Raw genomic sequence first — 23,622 nt, 5'->3', positions numbered from 1 at the left:
TCTTGCTCCTGGTCCTTGAACCGCGCACAAAATTTGTTGGACTATTTCTTTGAAGAAGGGGGCTTTTGTCTTTTGATCGGAGGGCATATTTTTGTGATGTGTGTTTTATAACGGAGCTGCGGCGACGGCCACTCTTCGCGACTTCCGCTTGCAATTCCTGAATTCGGAATCCTGAATGGAATCCTCGATGACTTTTGTATGCGTTGACTTGAGTTGAGTTCAGATCCATTTGAACTGTACAGTTTTTTGTTTTTATCGTCCTCCGCCGTCGTCGTCGTCGTTGTCGTCTTTCTTATACTGATTTTATTTTGTAAAATTTACACAAAGGACTTTTAGTAGGACGACGACGACGTGTATATGTATATTTTTATTTCTTATATTTTTGAGAGAGAAAAACACAAAACAATGATTGAAATCCGAAGGAGGTCGGGTCGAGATTCAGTTATAATATAAATCGTTAAATCTCTTCACGTACTACTCACATATGAATTCGTCGACGTAAAAACAGCCAAGAGCAAGAAATTCACGGATATATTGTCAGTACTCAAGACAGTTCTTTAAGTAAGACTACGATGATGGCAAAAACATAAGAAGAAGGGGACTTCATTGACATCATTACAGAGGTTCGAGCGCATAATACGAGTGTATTCGAGAAATAGAATAAACTTTAGGTTTCCAACCGAGTTAATTATAGGCCTCTATTAACGTCTGTTTTGTCGTCAAAAAAAGAATGCCAGTCAAAGTCCATCATCGCATCGTTGGCAATCTTAGAGCGTCATTCCCATACACAACACATCGTCAGGACAAAATATATGACTTTTTGTTAAGCAAATCATCGCATATGAACATATGAATATACCTTATCCTTATATGTTGATGATGGAGAGCAACAATTGATCTCTGATATTGTGTTGACGCAACCCCTTCTGGAATTTTGTACACTACATTCTGTGCAAAATGTCTTCAAGAATGTATAAATGAATATGAGTATAATTTTCAAGGACATATTGAGTAAGTTTTACACAAAAAAAAAAACAGAAGAAACCTTCAACAATTGGCAACAAGGAAAAAGAATGAAATAGGAAAAAAGAGCGGGAACTTTTTATTTTCAAGAATTGATTCGGCATTTGGCACTTTGATCAGAATTACAAATTTCTTGTCGATGCCCTGAGGCAAGTACCGGGATATCGAAAACCAGAAAATACCTTCGAACAATCATCTGTTTTACATAATATGTAACATCCTTAAAATCTAAATGGTGTTAGTTTTGTTTTGTTCCGTTATGTCAAAATAGAATTGTTTAGATTTTTAGAATTCAATACTTTGAAGAACTATTTTCCTTAGATTATGTTGAAGCCTCATTACAATATTGATAAATTTTAAACAAAGGACTGGTAGTGAAAATAACCTTGTTCATAGATTCATAAACTACAAAACTGAAAACTAACTTTTCCATCAGGCCCTCTTACGGCTACATAGGTTCTGCATTTTACTTTCATTCGATTTTCTTTAAGAACTGATTACATTTGAACGATTTGGGAAAGTTTAAATAAAAAACCCTCATTATTGAGTTTCTTCGAAACTAATTTTACACCAAAACAACTTTTAAAGGTTCTCAATTTTCAAATTTTTTAAAAATTTGGATTTGGTTGTCAATACAATTATTATTATTTCAACACTATTTTAATTCGATTGACATCTTAAAATTCGAAATCCAGTTTCGTCACTACAATTGAAATTCTATGTATGCAGAAAATAAGAGGTTTTTGCGTTATAATTTAGTGGTTTAATCCCGACAGTGGTCACTTAAATTCATCTACCTTAAAATGTTCTTATTCCCATTTTGACAATAAGCTAAATTTTGTCAGTCTCATAAACTTTGAATGTTTCAAGCTCAATTTTCAATTGAAAGGAAAAATTTATTTCGTTTTGCTTTTACTAAAGCTTCAAACTAATCAATACTAGAAAAACACTTAAATTCTGTGTCATTTTTTAAACCTTAAGGGGTGATGTTTATAACTTTAATTTGGGGGGTGGGGGGTGAAGATATTTTATTGACAAGTTAGAAATAGATCACTAAATTATTATATAAATATCCCTACATTCCTGCAAGATCAATTTTACTATTTTCAGCTTTGTGGCCTGATGTCTTGAACTTAACAGTAAGTCTTTTAAAAGATTTGTTTTTAAGCTACTTTAAGATGGCTGTAGTAGTACCCGTGGCATGATGGTTAGTGCGGTGGACTGTCATGCAAGAAGTCTTAGGTTCGATCCCTGCCTATGCTACCTAAAGTTTTTTCACAGGACTGCCTCTTGCGAGGAATTGACAAATTCTTGTCATTAAAAGTGCTTTCTCAAATTTGCTGACAACAGTACTCGCACACAGGAATGGTTGAGAGTTGTCAGTCACTAGGTCTTGGTTCTCAAATAGACTGTTGCGCCACCCAATTTATTTATTTAAGATGGCTGTTGTCTACGGTTTGACAGATGAAACCTTTAAACTGTGAAGGTAGCCACCTGGGTCCGCTACTTTTCATAATTTTCGTTACTTATACTGTCTCGATCTTCAAGTACTGTGAGCGCTTATTATATGACGACCATCTGAAAATATTTTTAAACGTTTCGAGTTTGGATGATTATCAACTTATGTAATCTGGTATTGATTCCCTATCAAGTTGGTGTCACATCAATAGCCTCACGTTGATTGTCAAAAAGTGTAACGCGATCTCTTTTTCCAGGAAATCTCCCATTTTCTTTATCAATTATGCAATTCATTTCTTTAGTAAGGGTTTCAATTATTATAGACTTAGGAGTTATTTTTGATTCCAATTTTCTTTTAAAAGTCAGTTTTCTAAGGCTTATTCTTTAGAAGGTTTTATAAAACGTAATGGAAACGGTCTTAGAGATCCCTTTGTGTTATTCTCGTTTAAATATCGTGTCTTATCAATTTTAGAATACGCGAATGTTGTTTGGAGTCCTATTTATAAAGTTCATTCTGATTTGAAATATTTATTTAACAAAAATGGGTAGGAACTTTAGTCCTAGTTATGTGAACAGACGCCAATTACTTGGAGTAAAGTCTTTAGAATCAAGAAGAACAATTCATAGCATAATGCTTGTTAGACACTTACTTAAGTGTCCATCGCTTCTTGAATTAATACTAATCGATGTTCCCGATATGTCTATGAGAGCTAGAGCCTTGTTATTCCAAAGAACTCATGCTAAAAATTATTTTAGCAATAAAACTTTGTCTAGATCTATTTTATATTTCAATGAAGTGTCTTTAAATATTGATTTTTTAAATGTTAATAATGTAGATTAAATAAATAAATAAACTAAAAATAAATTACTGTTCAGTAAAGTTTGACACTTCAAGCTGTATTAAAAACTCAAATCGAATTCTCGATTTAGTATTTTCTTCTGACGCTATTAGTACTCTTGTTCTAGAATCTAGATCAGAAACTACTAATATTGATAAATATCACCCCTATTTGGAAATTTTTCTTGACTTACGTAATCACCTTACTGAATACAGTAATTCCTATGATTGCTTATATAATTTTGACTTCAGAAGAGCTAATTTCCAGTTGTTGTCTAAAGATTTAACCATTTCTGGAATTGCTGATACTTTAGCATTTTCTAACATTGACGAAGCAGTTTCAACTTTTTATAAGATCCCTAATTATTGTTTTGAAAAAAATGTACCCATAAAGAAATGAAGAAATACAAACTTAAGCCATCATTGGTACACGAAAGAATTGCGTTTTCTTCGTAACAAAAAAAATAAGGCATGGAAAACTTATCTCAAAACTCTGTCTCCAAACAACTTCTCTGTTTATGTTGAATTCTTTAATGAATTTAAGTCTCTTTCTTATTTTGTATACGCTTGATATGTTACTGATATGGGCTCCTCTTTGAAAGAGAATCCTAAAAAATTTGGAGACTTGTAAACTTAAAGAAAAATCAGATGGCTTTCCAGTTAACTTCACTTACAAGAACCTTTCATTAGATAAAACTGATGATATCTGTTACGCTTTCGCAAGAAATTGCCGTGAGTCCTGAAGAAGTTGATGAAGTATATTTTAATAATCTTCACTAATTTTCCCAAACTAGCTGATGTCACATCGCTGTGCTTTAGAGTACGGTCCTTGATCTTTTATCTGCGTTAAATGATGATTGCTCAGCCGTTCCTGATGGTATTCCCCCGATAGTACTAAAAAAGTGTAGTAATGCTCAAGTTGAACCACTTACGTTCTTATTTAAACTTTCTCTAAAAACAGGCCAATTTCCTAGTATATGGAAAAAGGTAACAAGTCGGATATAACATATATGTACAGGCCTATTGCAAAGCTTTCTTGCATTCCTAAATTGTTTGAAAAAGCTGTTTGTGAAAGTGAAGCATTTTTTAGTACAAAAATCATTTGCGAACAGCAACATGGTTTTGTGAAAAAAATTTCAACCTTTACTAATCTCCTCACATTCTCAAACATATCTTCAAACGCTTTAGAACAGGGTTATGAAGTTGACTGTGTATACACTGACTTTTCTAAAGCTTTTGACCAACTTAGCCACGGAATTATTTAATTTAAACTCAAAGCTCTTGATTTTCCACCATTTTTCTTAGCTTGGATTAAGTCATACCTTGAAAACAGATGCTACGATGTCAAATTTTGAAATTATCATTCTAAACCTTTTGTTGCTCAATCTGGTGTTCCCCAGGGAAGCCATCTTGGGCCTTTTCTGTTCATCCTGTCTATTAACGATGTATCGTCATGTCTACGCTCAAGTGAACTTCTCATTTATGCTGACGATATGAAAGCTTTCAAAATAATAAAGTCCACTCATGATCGTATTCGTTTACAAGCCGACAACGATAGTTTCACATTTTGGTGTGGGAAAAATTGCCTTTCACTCAACCCTTTAAAATGCCAGACGATAACTTTTACTAAAAAACGAGTCGTTAGTGTATTTGAATATTGTTTATCACAACAAAAACTCTGTCGCGTCTCCACATTAAAAGATTTAGGTATTCCAACTTATAGTTTACACATCACATTAATTTTATTGTCAATTAGGCAAGTTCTATGCTTGGTTTTATAAAACGCTGGGCAAAGGAGTTCAATGATCCCTATGTTACTCTTTCTTTGTCCAATTGACATGTTCGTCCTCATCTTGAATATGCATCGCAAGTTTGGACTCCTTATTACGAAATTTATAGAAAACGTATTGAATCAATTCTGCATAATTTCATTGGCTTTGCCCTAAAGGGTCTTCCGTGGGAAGATTACTAACAACTAACACATACACTTATGATGAGCCTCTGATCGTAGTTTGAACTTTCTGAAATTCTGAAGTGTGAATCATTTAAGACCTAAAAAACGTTTTCAAATTGAAGTATTTTGCTTCTATAAAGAACAACTTGTTTTCACGGCGTTCTGTAATAAAGCGACATTCTGTTTAGAAGGCTTCGAAAATATGAAAAATGTATATAAGAGCGAAAACAATCTTGAAACCAATAGCCATTAAAATTGGCTGTTTTGCGCTGTTTACACCCTGGCGACATTATCTGCTTTAATTTTTTTTTATCTAAGGAAGGTGCTGCTTTTAAAGGTAAACATCTCTGAAGAACGCCATCAAGCCAAAGTGACTGTTTTCTTTTCCACCAAATAATCGGCGCAAAATCGACGACATTTAGTTTCAACAAAATGGCGTATTTAGTCAAACAATGTACTTTACCATCATCAATCCATTGCAAAATAAATTTAGTGTCCACTTTTTTCCACAGAAGTTACTATATAACTGGTTTCCTCATTCCTGTCACTCAACGCCTTTCGACTACTTTCTATGTAAAATCGTTAACTTATGTCAAAAACTTCAAAACTCTCTAAGCATTTTAAGCCGATATTCAAGATTTATTGGAGAAACTAATAAACATTCAGACTGATCAATGCCAGGAATTTTAAAATTAAATGTTAAAACAATATCAACCACATTAAAATAATACCAAATTCATTCCAACAATATTTCTATCTTTCATTGTAATTGAAAGTTCTCAATCTCTTTAAAAAACACCTGATACTATTAACTCTAAATTCAGATCTTAGAAACCATTGAAACTTCAAAAAGAAATAATTGGTGTGTTAAATTCAACTTTTAAAGCTTTATTTTAAAAAGGAAAAAAAGTACTTTCAGGGAACTACTCTAAAAATGAACTTCTCAAAAAATTCGTTTTCCAGTTCTTACAAGACTAACCCAAGGTAATTGATATTCTTCAATACTAGAAGACAATTTGCCCTACTTTTAGAAATGCACCCTAGGACCTGAAGTAGAAAAGAAAGAGTTCTGGATAATTGAAAAATGTATCTTCTATTTTTACAGTCTATTCTTTGTCAAGAAAACAACAATAACAATTTGTACGGTTTTGAGGTAAAACATCCCTTACTCTCATATATAAATCAACCATAAAGAGCATCACTTCCAATAATAAAATCAATTAAATTCAATCTTCTTCCATATCAAATAAGGTCACTTCATAGCAGTTCATCAAATCAGAAGCACACATTTTTCCGGTAAAAAATCATCATTTAACCCCAAAAAAGGGGTTAATCTCAATTAAAACGAATTGTAATAACTTCACGCTATATTCAGGTAGATTAATCCCATTACCGAAAAAAGGGCAATAAACACCACAGAAAAAGACAAGACAACAAGATCGGTACTCGTCTTTTCGTCCTCTTTCAAAACTAACCGTGAGAGAATTTTTTGTCGAATTGAGACATTTTTCTTACCATTAAGTGAGGTTATCCTTTGTATCCTTTTTTTGATCTTAAATTGTCTTGAGTATTTCAGTTTTTGTTTGTTATTTTTTTTATTTATATCACTTTTAACCGACGGACGCGACGCTACAAACGACGACAATGCGACGGCAAATCAAGTATTTAGGTCTTATCTGCAGAACTACACAAATGTTTACGTTAAACAAACAATATCATCACTAAAATCGAACTATCCATCGAAGACATTTTTGACAACAAAAATTAGGTAAAGAATTAATAAATAGAATACAGCGAGAGTATGTCAAATTAGAAATAAAATAAACAACAAACATATCTACACCTGCTACTATCTTCAATTTTTGAGACAATGATAACAAATAATTCACAAAGTAAAGTATTTTTGTATGGTCAAGTAAGTTTTACTTGTTAATTTGACACGTTAAAATTTTAGATAAGTTTCGAAGTTACTTAATATTTTAAAGGCGTTTTAAAAAGAAGATATTGGATTGATGAACTATTTGAACTTTTTTCAACCTCGTGAGCTTCTTTCATTCATAAACTTCTGTTTTAAACGATTTTATACTAGCCCCAAAGTTTTGACGAAAAAGTCAAGTTTACAGAAATTATCATTGATAGTCTTAAAACTGTTGGTACAACTTAAAGCAGTTTTTAATAAGTCAAAAAGTTGATTTTATTAATTTTTCTCAAAATTTTACTGAAGGTAAAATTACAAAATGGCAACTTTATATTCTGATCCAGAAGACTTATAAGTGTGCTTTGATTTTTTCTCAATAATTGCCATTGTTTCGACTTTTTACATGGCTAACCAACAGGCTCTGTACTTGGTCCACTTCTATGTAAGTATAAAACAATTCTATGACAAATGTTTAGTAATTCATCAGTTGAGAACGACTCTGCCGATTTTGTTAATTTTTTTCTGTCAGTTGTTCATAATTGACAGCAGAAGGTTTCTAAGAAAAAATCTTCCAGAAAGATGGAGAAAATCAGAAAACCTGAAAAGCTTTTCGATTGCAGGAAGTTCAAGAAATCGTTAGTCTAAAACACACAACTCCGGAAAAACGTAACAAAATTTGTGTTTGATGAACTTTTTGACTATCACTTTTTTTTTTTGAACAATGGATAAGTAGATAATTTCTTATAATTAAGCTTGGAACATTTCATATAATTGTGATAAAAAGGCGCGATAAAGAACTGATGGCTCTGTGGTGCAACAAATAATTCAATACGAGGTAGATGGTGTTACAAGTGGTAGTACCTGTAGCGTGATGGCTAATGAGTAAGCCTGTCATGCCAGAAGTTGTATGTTCAATGACTATCTTTTCCACCTTAAAGAAATAATTGAGAGCTACAAGTCATTAGGCCCTGGTTCTCTAGGGACTGTTGCCCGACGTTATTTTAATTTAACAAGTATCCTTTTCTTCTGATAATTTACAGGAAAGGAAGTCCGTATTCCACAAATTGCTATTATTTACTGCATTGGCTTTTGCGATGACAGTCAGAAAATCGGTAGACCAATTGTTAGAAGTCTGTGCGATTAATTAAGGATTATGAAATATCGTTTTCGTTTCTTGTTTTTGTGCTGTAAAAAAATTGAAAAACATTGTTTATCACATCATTCTACTGATTTCGATTCCCTTCAAATAATTTACATCGAAATTCAAAGTACCTCTACTCCGCAAGGTGTGAAATTTTGACCCGACAAAGTTGGCCAAGACTGCTCGTTTTTAATAAAAGTCCGTTAGTATTTCAATAGTCTATTTTAAAACTATAATCATCAAGACCATCGGAAATTGCTTAGACTTAATTCCAAAAGTGAAACCATTTCTTGAAAGAATTACATTGATGTTCTTTAAAATGTACCTACTCCACTGTCTGTCTAGAGCTAAAGTCAAGCCATAAAATATAAAAATATTTCCTCCGAAATTAACACATAAAAAAAAACAAAATTGACGTTTCAATAAATATTTTGGGGCTTCAAATAATTATTATCAAACAATGAATTTATGGACACAAAATCCACTTGAAGTGTGCTATCTTTTGCATCAATGATAGAAAAATAAAATACAAAAAAAAACGAACGCCATCGGAGACTATCTATCAGCAATTCAAAATTTTTAAAAACCAACCATAAATATAATATAAACCCCAATAAACGAATAAACAAAAAAGCTAACAATTTGTTTGATGATATCACTCCACATATAATAATAATATCAGAGGTACCTAAGCGATTCTTGATAATTTGATTGATTAGCCTGTGTGTACAACAATAATGATCATGTCTATCTGTTGCTGCTCAAGACCTCCAAAAATTATATCGATCGATATAAGGTATTATAGTATGTAGATGCGATAACAAAGGCTATACCATGGTGTGTATTGTATATTTTATGAGGATGATGATGGCGAAATGCTACTCCAAGGATACTAAAGCTAGAAAATATGAGTGTTTTGAAAACCTGTCACATTGACAGCTAAGCTATTTCAATTTTATTTCTTTTAAATTTATATAAATTTGTATGACAGTCAGTGCGAGATAGAAGTGAACTTTGATCGTCGTTAAAGATTGTCTTCAGTTAGAGGCTATAACACAGCAAATTAACACATATCACAATCGATAAGCAATACTCTAGGTTTTGAGCTTAATAAAACATTATTGTTCTTCGATTTATATTTCGTAATAAATTATGCCATTTGGTTGTTTTTATTTTTGTGCTGATGGTAATAATTATTGACAGCGAATTGGAGGATTTCCCCACTTTTTTTCTTTTTTTAAATTTTGATGTTTTTGGAAGCAATCGAAGAAGTTATGGCTGCATGTTGATCGATTTTTTAACTGATATTGATGGAGAATTAAAGGTTTAATACAAATCCGATTGAGCTTTTTGTCATTTGTTTTTGTTTTTAATAAATGGATAAGAGCTGTATATGACAGTTGTTGTTGACAGGTTTATAATGACAAATTAGCGATAACTACTTGTATAAATGAACAGGCATTTTTGGATGATGATAACACACTCAGGACAAACGTGCTAAAGTTGAATTGTTTTTCACGTTTTAATTGCCTTTCTAGATGGATGGATGGCAAATATGTTGATGTTGACATTATCAATTTTTATTATTTAAAGTTATCCAAGGGATTTCGGAGGAATATACTTATCTTTTGTAATAAAATTTACTACAAACTTAAGCTCAACTTAAGTAAATTGAGTGATAAGAAATACAAAAATAGAGATACTCATATGATGTTAAAAAATACTGTTTTGAAACTGAGATTTTACAAAATTTTAATTAAAACGCAATATTGAATAAGAATGAAAAATTCGATTATTAGTGCATCTGAAAGTTGAACATTTGCTTCAAAATTGATAACAAATTTGTATTCGTTTAAAAAAAAAACCCAACATACAAGTTCTCATAGTTTTGATATATTTTTTCGACTCAACTGAAACTATCTGTAAACGTGATTTTTGATAATTTTTGTCGAAATACTGTTTTGTATCATAATACTGTACCTAAGGCACTGTTTGTTAAAATACTGTAATACAAAAATATATTATACCAAACATTTAATGGACAAAATAGTTTTGGTAAAAATGTTGCATTTTTTTAAAATTGTTAAAGGGTTAACATGATTTAAATGATTAAATAATTTTTTTTTGTCTTTTTGACAACATTTTGGAATACAGGTTTTTCATAACAGAATTTTTTTGAGAACATAGGTCATAATAGCAATTGTACCATTTCCAATCTCAATATTTTAGGATATTTTAAAAACAATATCAAGAATGTTTATGTGACGTGAAATAGCTTTTTATGAGCAACTTCACTGTAAGTTCGTAATTTTTGAGATTTTGTCCTGCATTTTATTTACACAACACTTTGATACCTTTACAGTATTATAAATTAACAGTTACTTAAAAGAATATCGTACAGAATTTTAAACAAGTACATGATTTCGACACCCTTAATACAATTCTAAGTTGACTGATTACGACACAAAAGCCTTATAACAATCTTTTTTTAAATAAGTAACACATTAGCTCATAGTGTTGGCCATAAGTTTCAATTGCACAAAATTGCACTTTTTAGGCTTTTTTTACCTTTCAAGAATCGGTTATTTAAGGACCCCAAAGATGAAGATACAAACAAGGATTTTGAATAAACACCTAAACGTTTAAAACAAAAGAATTGTGAGAACAATTGAGCTAGAGTCTTAAATTTACTTCAAAGTTAGACACAGATGATATTCATTAAGAATTTGTCAGCTCTGTTGAGTAAAAAATAGATCTAAGGCATATTCTACTACAGTTTCGTTTGAACCTATAGAAAAACGGCTTGTTGAGGAAAATAAAATAAAATGCTGTAGTTCTTTAACCCAATGTTTTTCGCTGAAAGTTTCCTATGAAATTGCTTGAAAGCCGCCTGTTGTAACAAAATATTTACTTAATGTAATGTTTTTTCAATAAGATGTTGAAATTTAATAAAAGAACAAAATTATTTTTTTATTTGAAAGGCGCAGAATTTGAGTGAAGGCCTGTGTTATGTCCACATTAAGGTCATCGGTAGATTGTAATTGATTCGCATAGACCTACGACTCTCAGGAAACACTCAGGAAAAAGTCTAGCGGGATCAAATCGCTTGACCTTGGTGGCCAATTTACATCACTCCTGCGAGAGATAACCTTACCCTCAAATCATTCATGCAAAATGTCAATAGTGGCGTAGCGCCACACCGTCCTGCTGAAACCGAATGTCGTCTAGGCCCATATGGTTCAATTTAGGCCATACAAAATTAGTTATCATTGATGGTGACCGCCTCTTTAACGTCGTTTTCAAAGAAGTACGAACCAATTTCACAGCCGGGCCAAAATCCACACCAAACGGTAACTTTTTGAGAATTCGTTGTCACCTGGTGAACCTAGCGTGGGTTAGTGTCGTCCCATATACGGCAATTTTGCTCGTTAACACAGCCATCAATGAAGTTGATTTTTCGGCCAAATTAGAGTCTTCTTCCAAACAATTCGAAGCCCAGTCAGCGATTTAAAGGAAATGGTTATAGTAATGAACTTTAAGCTCTTGTGTCAGTTGAATCTGTTACGGGTGAAGGCCTGAGTCTGGGTCCAAAATTCGCCAAATTGAAGTCTGCGAAAGGCTGAGTTCTTGTGCCGTGGCGAGAATAGACTGCCTCGGGTTCTGCCTTACACTTTCATGGAACCCGGCGATGTTCTCGACCAATTTTGTGTACATTGAACGTACGGGTGTGGGCTAATTGTTTACTGAACCGTTCGTCTCCAATTTGGCCACCAAACGTCAAAAAGTCTACTGTGAAGAGCCACCACGTGTACCGTAAAATGGGCGCAATGAGAACAACTTTTGCGTTAACGAACACTCATTTTGATAATAAAGTTTTATTATTTGAACGTGCTCTTCAATCATGTAACTTGCAATGCTAATTTAGCATAAACGACTGAATAGTAAACAAAAGATTTGACAGATGTCACCAAAACAAAATGCCCGCCACGGAGCGATAAAATCAACCCTCGCCAATTGAAAAACCATTTAGTATAGATGCGGGTATAGCAAACATCACATTACGTAAGCAACTTTGGTGAATAATCCGAGAGAAATATCCTAGCGGTAAGGCTTTGGAAACTCGCAGACATTGGCAAACCTCGTATTGAACTTCGATCTTCAATATTTAGCAGGTCAATTATAAACTTAGTATATTTATTGAATCGAATTCTTTCATATACAAATCATCGTCATCCATTTAAAAAAGGTGGATTCGAGTTAAGTCGCGCTTCAGTTAAAGTCTGTCAGTATATGTAGCTCTTTTTTAGATTTTTGTAATTTTTTCGGCATTTAGGTTGTCAGTAAGGAGGCACAAAGTGCCGAATCCCTGCTTTGAGAAGCAGCCCCAAAGATGCACCTTTATTTCATGTTTTCCGATCCGCTGAACAAACCTATCGGTGGAAGTTGACCAGGCTCGCGTGAGGACAAAACGTGCCCATATAGAACATTCATCAGTAAAAATGACATTTTCAAAATTCTCATGCGCCCAAGCAAGTCGTTTTGTGACATGTTTTTCAGTCAACAGAGGCTTCTTTATTGCATTGCACTGTTTCAGATCATTAGTATAAAGAAGGGTTCGGATAGTTTCGTAGGATATATCTAAACCGTTTGACATTAGGTTTGCTTTTACTTGTCGCAGTGTTAAAGCAGGATTCTGTGAAAACAGATTCACTATTCTTTTTTTCACTTTTCCTATCGAACAACGTTCTGGTAAATCATCGACATTTTTAGAAACTTTATATCACTGTATCCACTGTGCATGCATACTTATAGCACTCATGACGTTTAATGTGATTCTGTTTCAAAAGATCAATGACAGCTGAAGCTTTGTTAACAAATGCATCAAGGACAAAGCTTCCATCTATCGGCTCGCGAAGGAATTAGAGCGAAATCTTTCAATAACTAATGCTAAAGTCGACCACGCTCTTACTTGACAGACTAGTCTGTTGGGAGTTACCATTTCAACATTAAGCTATAAGCTTTGTCTATTCAAAAGTCTTCTTACATTTCAATTGTGGTCTAAATGTATTTTTCTCAATTAATTTGTTTATTTTTGAAGTTTTAAAAAGTAAAAAAAAAATTAAATATGCAAAGATTCTGTCGTGATTATTTTAAGACTCAAGACTATCGTTTAAAAATTCGTTAAAATTGTCTAATGTCTATGAAAAACATAAACTAGAGTAAAGTTTAGCAAAGACAAAATCAGATCTTATCAAAGAACTATGAACATGACCAAGTATCTTTAATAATAAGTGCCTTAAGTTTGTAGTGGAAAATGTATCCCTGATATTCTAACCTGATAGTCAAATGAGTACTACAACCTTTCAAAAACGGTTTAAGTAATCTTAAATTAAAGAAAAAACTGAGTATTCGATTCTATGTCTTGAATTTGTCGAGAAACCTTGGTTAACAAAAATCGAACTCCTTTCTTTAAAAACTAGCTCTTAGTAATGCTAATTTGACCGTCCAAACATCTTAAAAGGTAGCCAACACGTTTGGTCGGTTTTTCATTAGAGAGGGAATTTTAAAAAAAAAAATCTTGAAACAAATATTTCCTTTATCACCGATTAAGGAAAAAATCAAGACAAATATTTGCATACTTAGTTTTTGGGTTCGATCCTTGTCTTTGATATCGAAAAGTGTCTGCTTTAAACTGTAGGTCCCCTCAATCCCTGAAAACATTACTCGGACACAGGAATAGTTGAGAGTTGTAAGTCACTAGACCCTAGTTCTCAACGGAATGTTGCGCCACCTAATTTATTTAGTTTTTCATTTTGAGTTTATTTCAACAGTTTTGTAAGGGTGGTAGTTCTACAAGGGGTTTAAAGAAAAAGGCAAGCGCTTAAAAAATTGTTTTCTTTTAACAAATATACGATACATTCAGAACAATCATTTCAATTTTATTAGTTTCTTAATATATTTTAAGTGGTTGTGGTAAATTATCAGACATCAAAAAATTAATATGGGCTTCCCTTGATTTTTGACATTAGAACCGAACTTCAAGAAACATATCGAAATACAATTATTCTTTTATGATGAAATAAAGTAGAACAATTTATTCTTATTATATTGTAATATTTGTATTCATCCTTTTTTATATAAGCAACTTAAATATAATTAAATATTATATAAACGACATAAAACAAGGACTTAGCCCATTTGAACTATTCCAGTTTGAAAGTTTTAAGGTAAGACCTTTTGAGATGTTTATTACATTTTGTAATTGATTATATTTTGTTCATATGTAGGTACATACTTGGAATCTTCAATTTATTTATTTTCAGACAAAACCTTTTGGCCAAATAATCAGTTCCAAATTTTCCCAAGAACTCCCATACCTAACTTATTAAAATTCCATAACAATTCTACAGCTTGTTATCTTTCTATAATAGTCTTATACTCTTATCAGTTTTTTAAGACTTGGAATGCGCAGGAAGTAGGGACACTTGTTTCTAACTACTCGTAAAGAATTCCAATGGCAGCAGAGAATATCGTTATTAGAAATTTGCCCATGAAAATTGTTGCGAAAACTTATTGTTTTATAAAATAATAAACAAAAATAAGAAGAAAATAAAAATAAAAACTAGAACTTTGTCAAAGATAAGAAGAATGAATTCGTTTCAGAAAACATGTGGTGACATAATTGAATGAGTTGCTAAAGAAAAAGAACACAATAGGAGAGAAGCCTTATGTCAATTCAGAAACTGATAAATGTGGTCTTGATGGTGGTCGACCGACGGACTCGACGACGGACCACTGGGAGGAGTATCCATGAGAAAAAAAGATACAGCCCGTTTCTGTGATTATGGATATACTCGTTGTAAGTTACCCATATTGTGCGCAATACCAACATTGTAGTAGTCGTAGAGCTGCTTCTGATGGAATTCTGAATCTTGAACGCTTGAACCTCATCGCTCGGCCTTATCATAAACAAAAGGAAGCAAAAAAAACCCGAAGGGGTGAGTATCTTCTGTTTTTATGTGGGTAGAATTTTATCTTTTATTATATTTTTTTTTCTAAATTAGGAATATTCATATTTTTGTATACATTTTTGGAGAAAACTCTGTTTTTGCAGATAACGAATTTTTGTTTTTTCGTCCGGGGCAGTTTTGAGTCGTGTACTCAAATAAAAGATTTTTGAATTTCAAAATGATGTATTTTATCAATTGTTGTGGTTTTCGCAAGAAGGATTCACACATGTGGCACATATTTTTATTTTTAATAATTATTATCTTATTATTTTGTATGTGGTCTTATCAAATTATGAAATTGAATCTGTTATTTTTTGAAAATTTATTCATAGATGTGACTTTTGATGGTGTTTTTGTTTGTAAACTTAAATAATTAGAAGTGCTATAGAGCATGTAAAGGATGTTAAGGTTGAGTTGTTTTGTAGTCATTGAAATCACAGATGCAGACTCATTCGATTTGTTTATCTTTGTTGAAACTTAAGTTGCGATAACACAAAATAATAAATTGAAATATTTTATTTTATTTATTTTATTTTTATTTAGATTCATTTCTTAAAAATTACGTTTTCAAAAACATAAATAGGTAAAAACAGACTTCAGAATTTTAAGTTGAGTATTTGAATGATCTATACTTTCAATAAGAGTTTATGCAAACAAATTTAGGAATGTTGGCCGAAAAATAAATAATATTTGTATCAGTCGAAAGAATAGACAATTTAAGAAATTGTTTTCTTGCAATAAACCAATTTTTCATTTGAGAAACTTTGAAAAATAAAAAATAGTTGACATTTCAAGTCGAGATATTCGGGACGTTAAACGTATTAGAATAATATTTTTTATAATATAAAATAAGTTTGAAGTCAATACTGGTCAAAAATAATTGTCACCATAGTTGAATAGCATTTTTTTAGTTTTTGATTTTAATTTAAGAAAAATGTTGGTAGGATTTTTCTTTTTTCTATAATTTTATTTTAACAAAGCGATATATTCGATTTTTCTTAAATCTGCCCCAGATGTCAAAATACTTTATTTTATGTTTCATATAATTATTCTACAGGTTATATCATTTTTAATTTTTTTTATTTTAAATATGTTTAATTATACTAATTCGGTACGACTCCACAATTTATAATATAAAATTTATTTGAAGTCTATAGCTTCATTGGTTCGTGAGATATTTTCGTTTAAAAATACGTGGCACTTTTTGTTGAATTGCTGTAGTTTTTGACATGTGAACATCTTATATGATATTCTCTGTCAATGAAAATGTATTTAAAGTCGATAATTCTGTTGGTTCTTGAGATATGGATGATGCAAAAAAGTGTTTCGAAAGTGCTTACTTAACACGAACAGAAATCTGTCTTTAGACTTTCAAAAGTCAAAATTCTCAATTTGCTAAATCAATATTTAATTATTGAGTAAAACATTTTGTACCAATAATTATGATGGGTTAAAATGTAATATCATTTGTCTCTAGAAAATAGTGCGTTGAAAATATTGTTTCGTTTTTCGAAAATACACTCAAAATTAAAATTTGTAATACAATATTTTTGTAGAACTCTAATCGATACAGTTAAAGGATTGGCTAACAATTTCGGAACTATGAATGATTTTTCATTATACTGTTTCTCAGTTTTTTTTTAAGTTCTAAAAGTTTCATGTTTTGAGACAAATATCAAAACTACGCACGTGCCAAGTAATTTCAGGGAGTAGCTTGGAAAAACTTTTTCATATTCTAATTTTTTTTCTATAAACTTCACGTCCTTTAAATTCGGCCTTGAAACAAAAGCTATGATCTAAACTGAATCGGATAGTTTTTTTTATAAGCTTGAGTTAAGTTTTTTTTTAAAATCCTCAGTGCAATAATTTTGTACGTAGATATTGAAATGTAAATCGGAAAGTATCCTTTTGCATGAATTCCACCACATCTTAGTGCCCGATGGCGACACAAAAAAATTTGGGTTGATACTAAAAAATTTATTTAGAAAATTAGGAAAAATTGGGTACTTTACGGATTTTCAAAAAAGGGAATTGTTTCATACGAAATTTATTAAAGATGCACTATTTTGAAAAATCATTGAAAATTATGAAAAACTTATTGGTCCCCTATTTATTAGTTTGGTATAAAAATTAGACAGAAAGCTGCCACAAATTCAATGAAACCATTTTCTCAAAAAGCATTGAAGCCAAAGTTGCTTAAGTGTAGACATTTATTTACAAACTGTGGTTTATATTTTCTGCAGTCTAAATAACCGCGTATTTAATAAAATAATAATCATTTAAAATTAAAAAAAGAGGCTGGATGCGACCCACACTGATAACTTTAAATCCCATCTGTCATTTTGTCTTACTTAAAAGTTTGTAGGTTTTCGTGTTTGGTTAAAAAAGTTGTTACTTGAATTATTCTTAAACATTTTAAAATTACCAACAATATTTTTCATAGAAAAGAAATAGTTTAGTTTGAAAATCTAGTTTTTTCAAAAAGATTTTTATTCGAAAACTAATATGTTTACCAATTTTAAAAGCATTTCTTAAATTTTTACAAATTGGATGAATGACATTAATTTGAGAGATATCAAGAACCGACCATCAATTTTTAACAAATTTGCGTACTATTTTTATGAAAAAACTGACTGTTGGATTTTTATAAAAAAAAACTACTGAATATCGAAAACAATATTTTCTGTGAAATAAAATAAGTTTGAAGGCAATATTTTTAATTTTTGAAAAGATATTTGAGTCGAAAGTAAATTTTTACCAAGTTTTAGTATTGTTTTTTTTTAGAGTTTTATTTTTTTGTAAAAAAACTGTCAACTCGATTTTTCTTCAAATTTTAATGAATATTGACAACAATATTTTTTAAAACATAAAAGTAGTTTAAAGCCAATATTTCAAGGTTTTGAAAAGATATTTGAGCCGAAAATCAATTTTTACCAACTTTTGTTAAGTTTTTTTAGGTTTTTAATTGTTTGTACAAAAACAGGTATTTCGATTTTTTTCAAAATTTTACTGAATGTTAACAACAATATTTTTTGAAAGCTAAAAGTAATTTAAAGCCAATATCTTAAAGTTTTGAAAAGATATTTAAGTTGAAAAACAATTTTTACGAACTTTTATAATTTTTTTTTAGCTTTTTATTTTTTGTAAAAAAACTGTAAATTCGATTTTTCTCAAAATTTGTCGTAATGTTAAAAACAATATTTCTTATAAGTAAAAATCAGTTAGAAGCTATTATCTCAAATTTTTGAAAATATTATTATTAATCCATTAAGATCTTTTCTAGTGAAAGATTCTAATAGAAATGTTGGGGAGTTGTGGGCTGAATTCGCAGAATTATCAGCGAGTTCGTTTCCTTCAATATCAACATGACCAGGAGTCCACATAAGCTTGATTTTAGAAGGTATTTTTATGATCATATCTCGAATTTTAGAAATTATAATAGATTCATGTTTAGTGTTCAAAGTAGCTTTTAAAATAGAAAGACTATCAGAACAGATAATCCATAATCAAGTTTTTGAAAACATATTTAAATTGATATACAATTTTTACCATTTTTGATTAATGTTTTTTTTTAGATTTTTATTTTTTATTAAAAAAAAACTGTCAATTCGATTTTCTCAAAATTTTATCAGATGTCAAAAACATTATTCTTCATTGCACAAAATTGTTTTGGAGATGAAATCATATTTTAGTCGTAAAATTTTGGAGGCGACACATTTTTTTTTCCCTTTTTTTTTGATTTATAAAAAAAACCCGTAAAATGGATTTTTTCAGAAAAAAATACTTTTTTGATATTAAGTTACAATATATTTTATAAAATTTAATTCAAGTCTCTAGCGTTTTTGGTTCGTAAGATATTTAGGGTTAACCAAAATGTTCACCTTTTTTCAAACTGCTGTAGTAAAAAAACCACCCACGCAATATTCTTGAGAGCCCTTTCTTCATCTTTCTGCCTTATTATCTGTATAACAAAATTTATTTGAAATCGATATCTCTTCTGGTTCTTGAGCTATGGACGAGGAGAAAAACGTCGTGAACGTACGGGCGTACGTTCTAGGGACTCTAGGACCTTGAAATGTCGAGAAATGTCAAAATTTTCAATTTGACAAATCGGACTAATTACAATAACTTTCTATGGGAAGTTAAAAATATATTTGCCCAAAATCAAAAATTAAACAAACTCTCGCAAAATTTTAAACGGATATGAATCAAAAAATATTAAACAAATTAGAGCCAAATTTAAAGCGAATAAGTAAAGTGTTTAAGCCATTTTAAGAGATTTACTGAGCTGTGTAACCTAATTTTAAACGATTTCAACATCTTAATATCTCATAACAATTTACTAAAATTATGGAATGGCTATGACATCTGTACAGTTTGTCTTATTGGAACATTGGATTCTAATAAACAGCTAGGAATTCCAATTAATAGGTCCGTTTAAGCGTATTGCCACGAATTGTCGCTTTTATATATGTTTGGATGCTCATTTTTCAATAAAAGGCAATTAATCAGTTAGAAGAACGAAAAGAAAAAAGTTTAAAATTTTGGAATCCCTTAGTAAATTGTTAAATATTAAAAAAAAAATCTTTACAAGTAAATTGTTAAGCCGTTAACAATAGATTGTTCAAAATTAGGTGCCATTATATCTCTTCCTTAATCCAACTTTTTAGTGGTTTTCTTTGAGATTTAGTTCTAAGGTTTCTCAACATATTTGTTTTTGTAGGAACTTGACATGACTTTGTTCTTAGCAAAAACACAATATTGAAAACTTTCCAAATAAAGGAACAAACCTTTTTGTTTGCAGAATTATAATTTATTTTAAAACATTTCTGTGATAAATTTCAAACTTTGGATGATACAAGTTTTTACTCTAGAACACTTAATCTTTAAAAGGTTTGTCTCTCTTTTACTTTGATTGCAATTCCATCAGCATAAAATTTTAATCCACAGATCTGTTCTCAAAAGGTAAACTCCTTTAAGTTGACTTAAGTGGTTATATCTATTTTCCCTTTTTCAATACAAATTCGTTGATAAAGCTTTTGAAAAAAGAGTGTTATGTAAAATAGATAAAGTTTATTTCGTTTTTGTTTCGGGTTCTTTAAAAGGTAAGACAACTTAAGTAGAGGATAATTCGTCTTAAGTATAAATTAATTAATTTAATTATTAGGTAATATGCAGAAATGATTTTGGCAAAATATTTAAAGTTGCTTTTATGTTCGATATTAACCAAAAAAAGTCAAAAAGCGTATGTCAACTTAAGATATTTTATTTTACCACAAAACTCTTCTTGTATTAACATTTTTGTATTGATGTTTAGTAAAAAAAGAATACAAATAAAAACACAATAACCGCTTAACCGATCTAAAAAAAATTTAGGATACTTTGTAAATGAAAAACTGTAAAAGATGTTTTAGTAAGCGCTCATAAGCAAAAAAAGAACTTTAATAAATGTTTTAAATATTCCACTTGTCAAAATGTATTTGTACTATTTTTATAACTACAAATATAAAGGCAAATTACTGAAAACTATATATTCATATCCTTTCTAATTTAAGTATAACAAAGATTGCCTTTTAAAAATCCAATTTCTAAAAAATCAAACAAAAACACTTAAGTGTTTTTACCTTTTAAGCACTTATATTATTTTGGTATTTTGTAATTATTAAGTTTAGATATATATAAATAGGTGCAAGTCATAACCCAGAAATTTTCTTAAAGCCTCCCCCTTCGAAATAACTCACCTTGATTCAGTTTCCTTGCTATCGCCTTTGATCGCATGATTATCTCCAGTATGGATGCCATAAAGATTCTCTAAATTCAATTGTACGATTAAAAATGTTGATCAAAATAAATTATGACAGGTAACATGTATACAATCAACAGCTCAGTGGCATTATTATCAATCGTCTATTATTTATGTATTATTATTCCACTTATTTTCCATACAATAGTTATAGAGTAGTTCCCCCCATCAAAAAAGTATTAAAACAACCGAAAATATTTTATTTATTGGGCGCACTATCGCAACTTCATTATGGCACATTTTTTAACGACTTCAACGACAAAAGCCCAACAAAACAAAACAACTTGTTAATCGAATTCGATTCCAAATCAAAATCAAATCGCACCAAGTTATAGGGTATACATCCATATATTGGTATGTACCTATTTTTATAACAGGTATAGTATAGAAGTCGTCAAAGGACGAACGTTGACATCGTTTATATCGATTAGGTTTTTATACGGTGGTAGACATATCGATGACGAAAAACCCCAAGTTCGTAGTGTAGTGCACCGCACCAGACATCGCACCGAACCAATGACTTGAATATACAAAAATATAGTTCACAAGGGGAAGTTCGAGGTGTTTTATGTTGATGCAATAAAGAAAAACAAAAATCCAAGTGAAAATATCCGTCAGTAGCGCAATCTAATAAGTTCGACTGCTACCGCACACCGTCTTCGTCAGCGTCACCATATAACCGTCGTCGTCGTTGTAGTCGTCGTCGACGTTAACGTTAACGTCGTCATGTGATGGAAACAAAAGTTGAAAGTGAAACCACAAGGTCAACGATTCAAATTGAGGCAGTTGCCGCTTAATTTTCCACCATATTGGCTTTTCCGCGCGCTCGAATAAACGAAAACTTTTTTTTCGCACATCGGGGCATATAAACACAAGTTCACCCCACACACATAGCAATACACAGCAATACAAAAACAAAAACAAACAAATATGCACAACCACATAAACATCAACATCAATATCAACATCCGAGAAGAACAACTCCTGAGGGTTGTGAACTTTAGTTTACTGCTTTGCAAACATCCCGACTGCGACGTAGGTACACAGATTTGCACAGGGAGCACCCGCCACTTTCTTTGCGTCTGCCACTGCCACTGTAACACCGTCACACCGCTTCACCGTACGACCACCGCCGTCTGCAGGAATGGAAATCCTTGCAATTTTTCTCTCGGCCAAGAAGAGGAACAAAAGAAATATAGGTACAAGAAAAAAAGACTCCTGTTTCACGTCGCACCTGTTTTCATTAAAGCACCTCAGTCGCGACTGACGAGACTCCTTGACAGCAAAAAACTTGCGGCGACGACGACACAAAAAACTCCCAAAGAAAAACTCCTGCTCCAGCACACTATAGCAGTACCAACTACCAGCGCCAGCGGAACGGGAACGGAATAACCGCGCGGTAAGGAAGGGGACGGGAAAAAGTTACAACCGAACAAATTTCCATTCGAGGACCTAATTAGATGGGTTTGTGTTTACATAGACCCAAGGGGGTTGTTGTTCTTTTATTTTTTCTTCCCTCCACTTTTTAACTTCAAACTTTCAACCACCAGAGAACCACAGTAAAAAAAATAAAAATCAAATGCAAAAGCAAAAGCCTCCCCCCTCACTAAGGGGTGTCAATTGTTTATATTTTTAGTTGTTGTTGTTGTTGTTATTGCGTGGAACCTTCCTGCTAATGTTCTATGGATGGATACGGATATGAGCGCCTCGAATGCTCATTTGTAATGAGTTTGATGAATATGCTGCGCGGGAGGATGAATTTCTTATGACGAATGACGACAAGAGGATGATGGAAGATCAGAAGAACAGAATACGCCGCGTTGGAACGGATACGGAGCACGGATATACACGGATACAACGCGCGTATGCGAGCGAGCGAGCACTTATTGGGAATGTGTGGTTCGACGGAGTAACCTCACGAATGTGACTTGCTCTCAAGAAAACAGACATAGGCTTCAGAAACATCGTCGTCGTAAACGTCGTCAACGTCGCCAACGATAGTCGTGTGTGATGATGATGATGTCGTTGAAAATGAAAAAAAAAACTTCTGAGCTTCTTGCACGGATAGTGTGACTAATCGCTGCGGGTGCGGATGGGGGGGGGGGGGTGTATATTTTCTGACGAGATGTTGTACGTACTCATTTTTACTCAACTTGTGAATAATTTCATAATTTTTTTTTCTTAGATAACAAACCTAAAACACGAACGTAGATATCTGAGTTGGTGTTGTTTGCATGAGAATGAATCGTTTGACAATGTCCTGAATTTGTAACGGTTATATGGAATATATAGTGAAGAAAAACTGATTTGGTCGGAAAAGGAAGGTGAAGACCGCAGTTTTTGATAAGAATATGAAATTTGTTTAAATTTTATATAAAGCTTTGTATCTATATAAAATGTTATTAAGTAAGTTCTAGTTGAAGATAGTTTATGTTCTTTTCAAATTGATTGAAGTAATATAAGACTTCCTTTAGTAA

At 31.7% G+C, this 23,622-nt stretch overlaps 1 protein-coding gene across 3 annotated transcripts in view; it reads right to left on the bottom strand.

Moving 5' to 3' along the window:
• Positions 1-23,160, bottom strand: part of LOC129951425 (transcription factor hamlet) — a 70,611-nt gene extending 47,451 nt beyond the window's left edge. The window contains exon 1 of one of the 3 annotated variants that reach the window (XM_056063556.1): positions 21,084-23,160. In XM_056063556.1, coding sequence (XP_055919531.1) covers positions 21,084-21,144 — 61 coding nt within the window. In that variant the 5' untranslated portion in view covers positions 21,145-23,160. Of the gene's footprint in view, positions 1-6,788; positions 7,072-21,083 lie in introns of those variants that run through there. The other 2 variants (XM_056063557.1, XM_056063560.1) reach the window with 2 other exon arrangements.
• Positions 23,161-23,622: the final 462 nt, after the last annotated feature.

Source organism: Eupeodes corollae, chromosome 3, assembly GCF_945859685.1.
Source record: "Eupeodes corollae chromosome 3, idEupCoro1.1, whole genome shotgun sequence".
Classification (NCBI taxonomy): Eukaryota; Metazoa; Arthropoda; class Insecta; order Diptera; family Syrphidae; genus Eupeodes; species Eupeodes corollae.
This window is presented reverse-complemented; position numbering and strand designations above follow the sequence as displayed.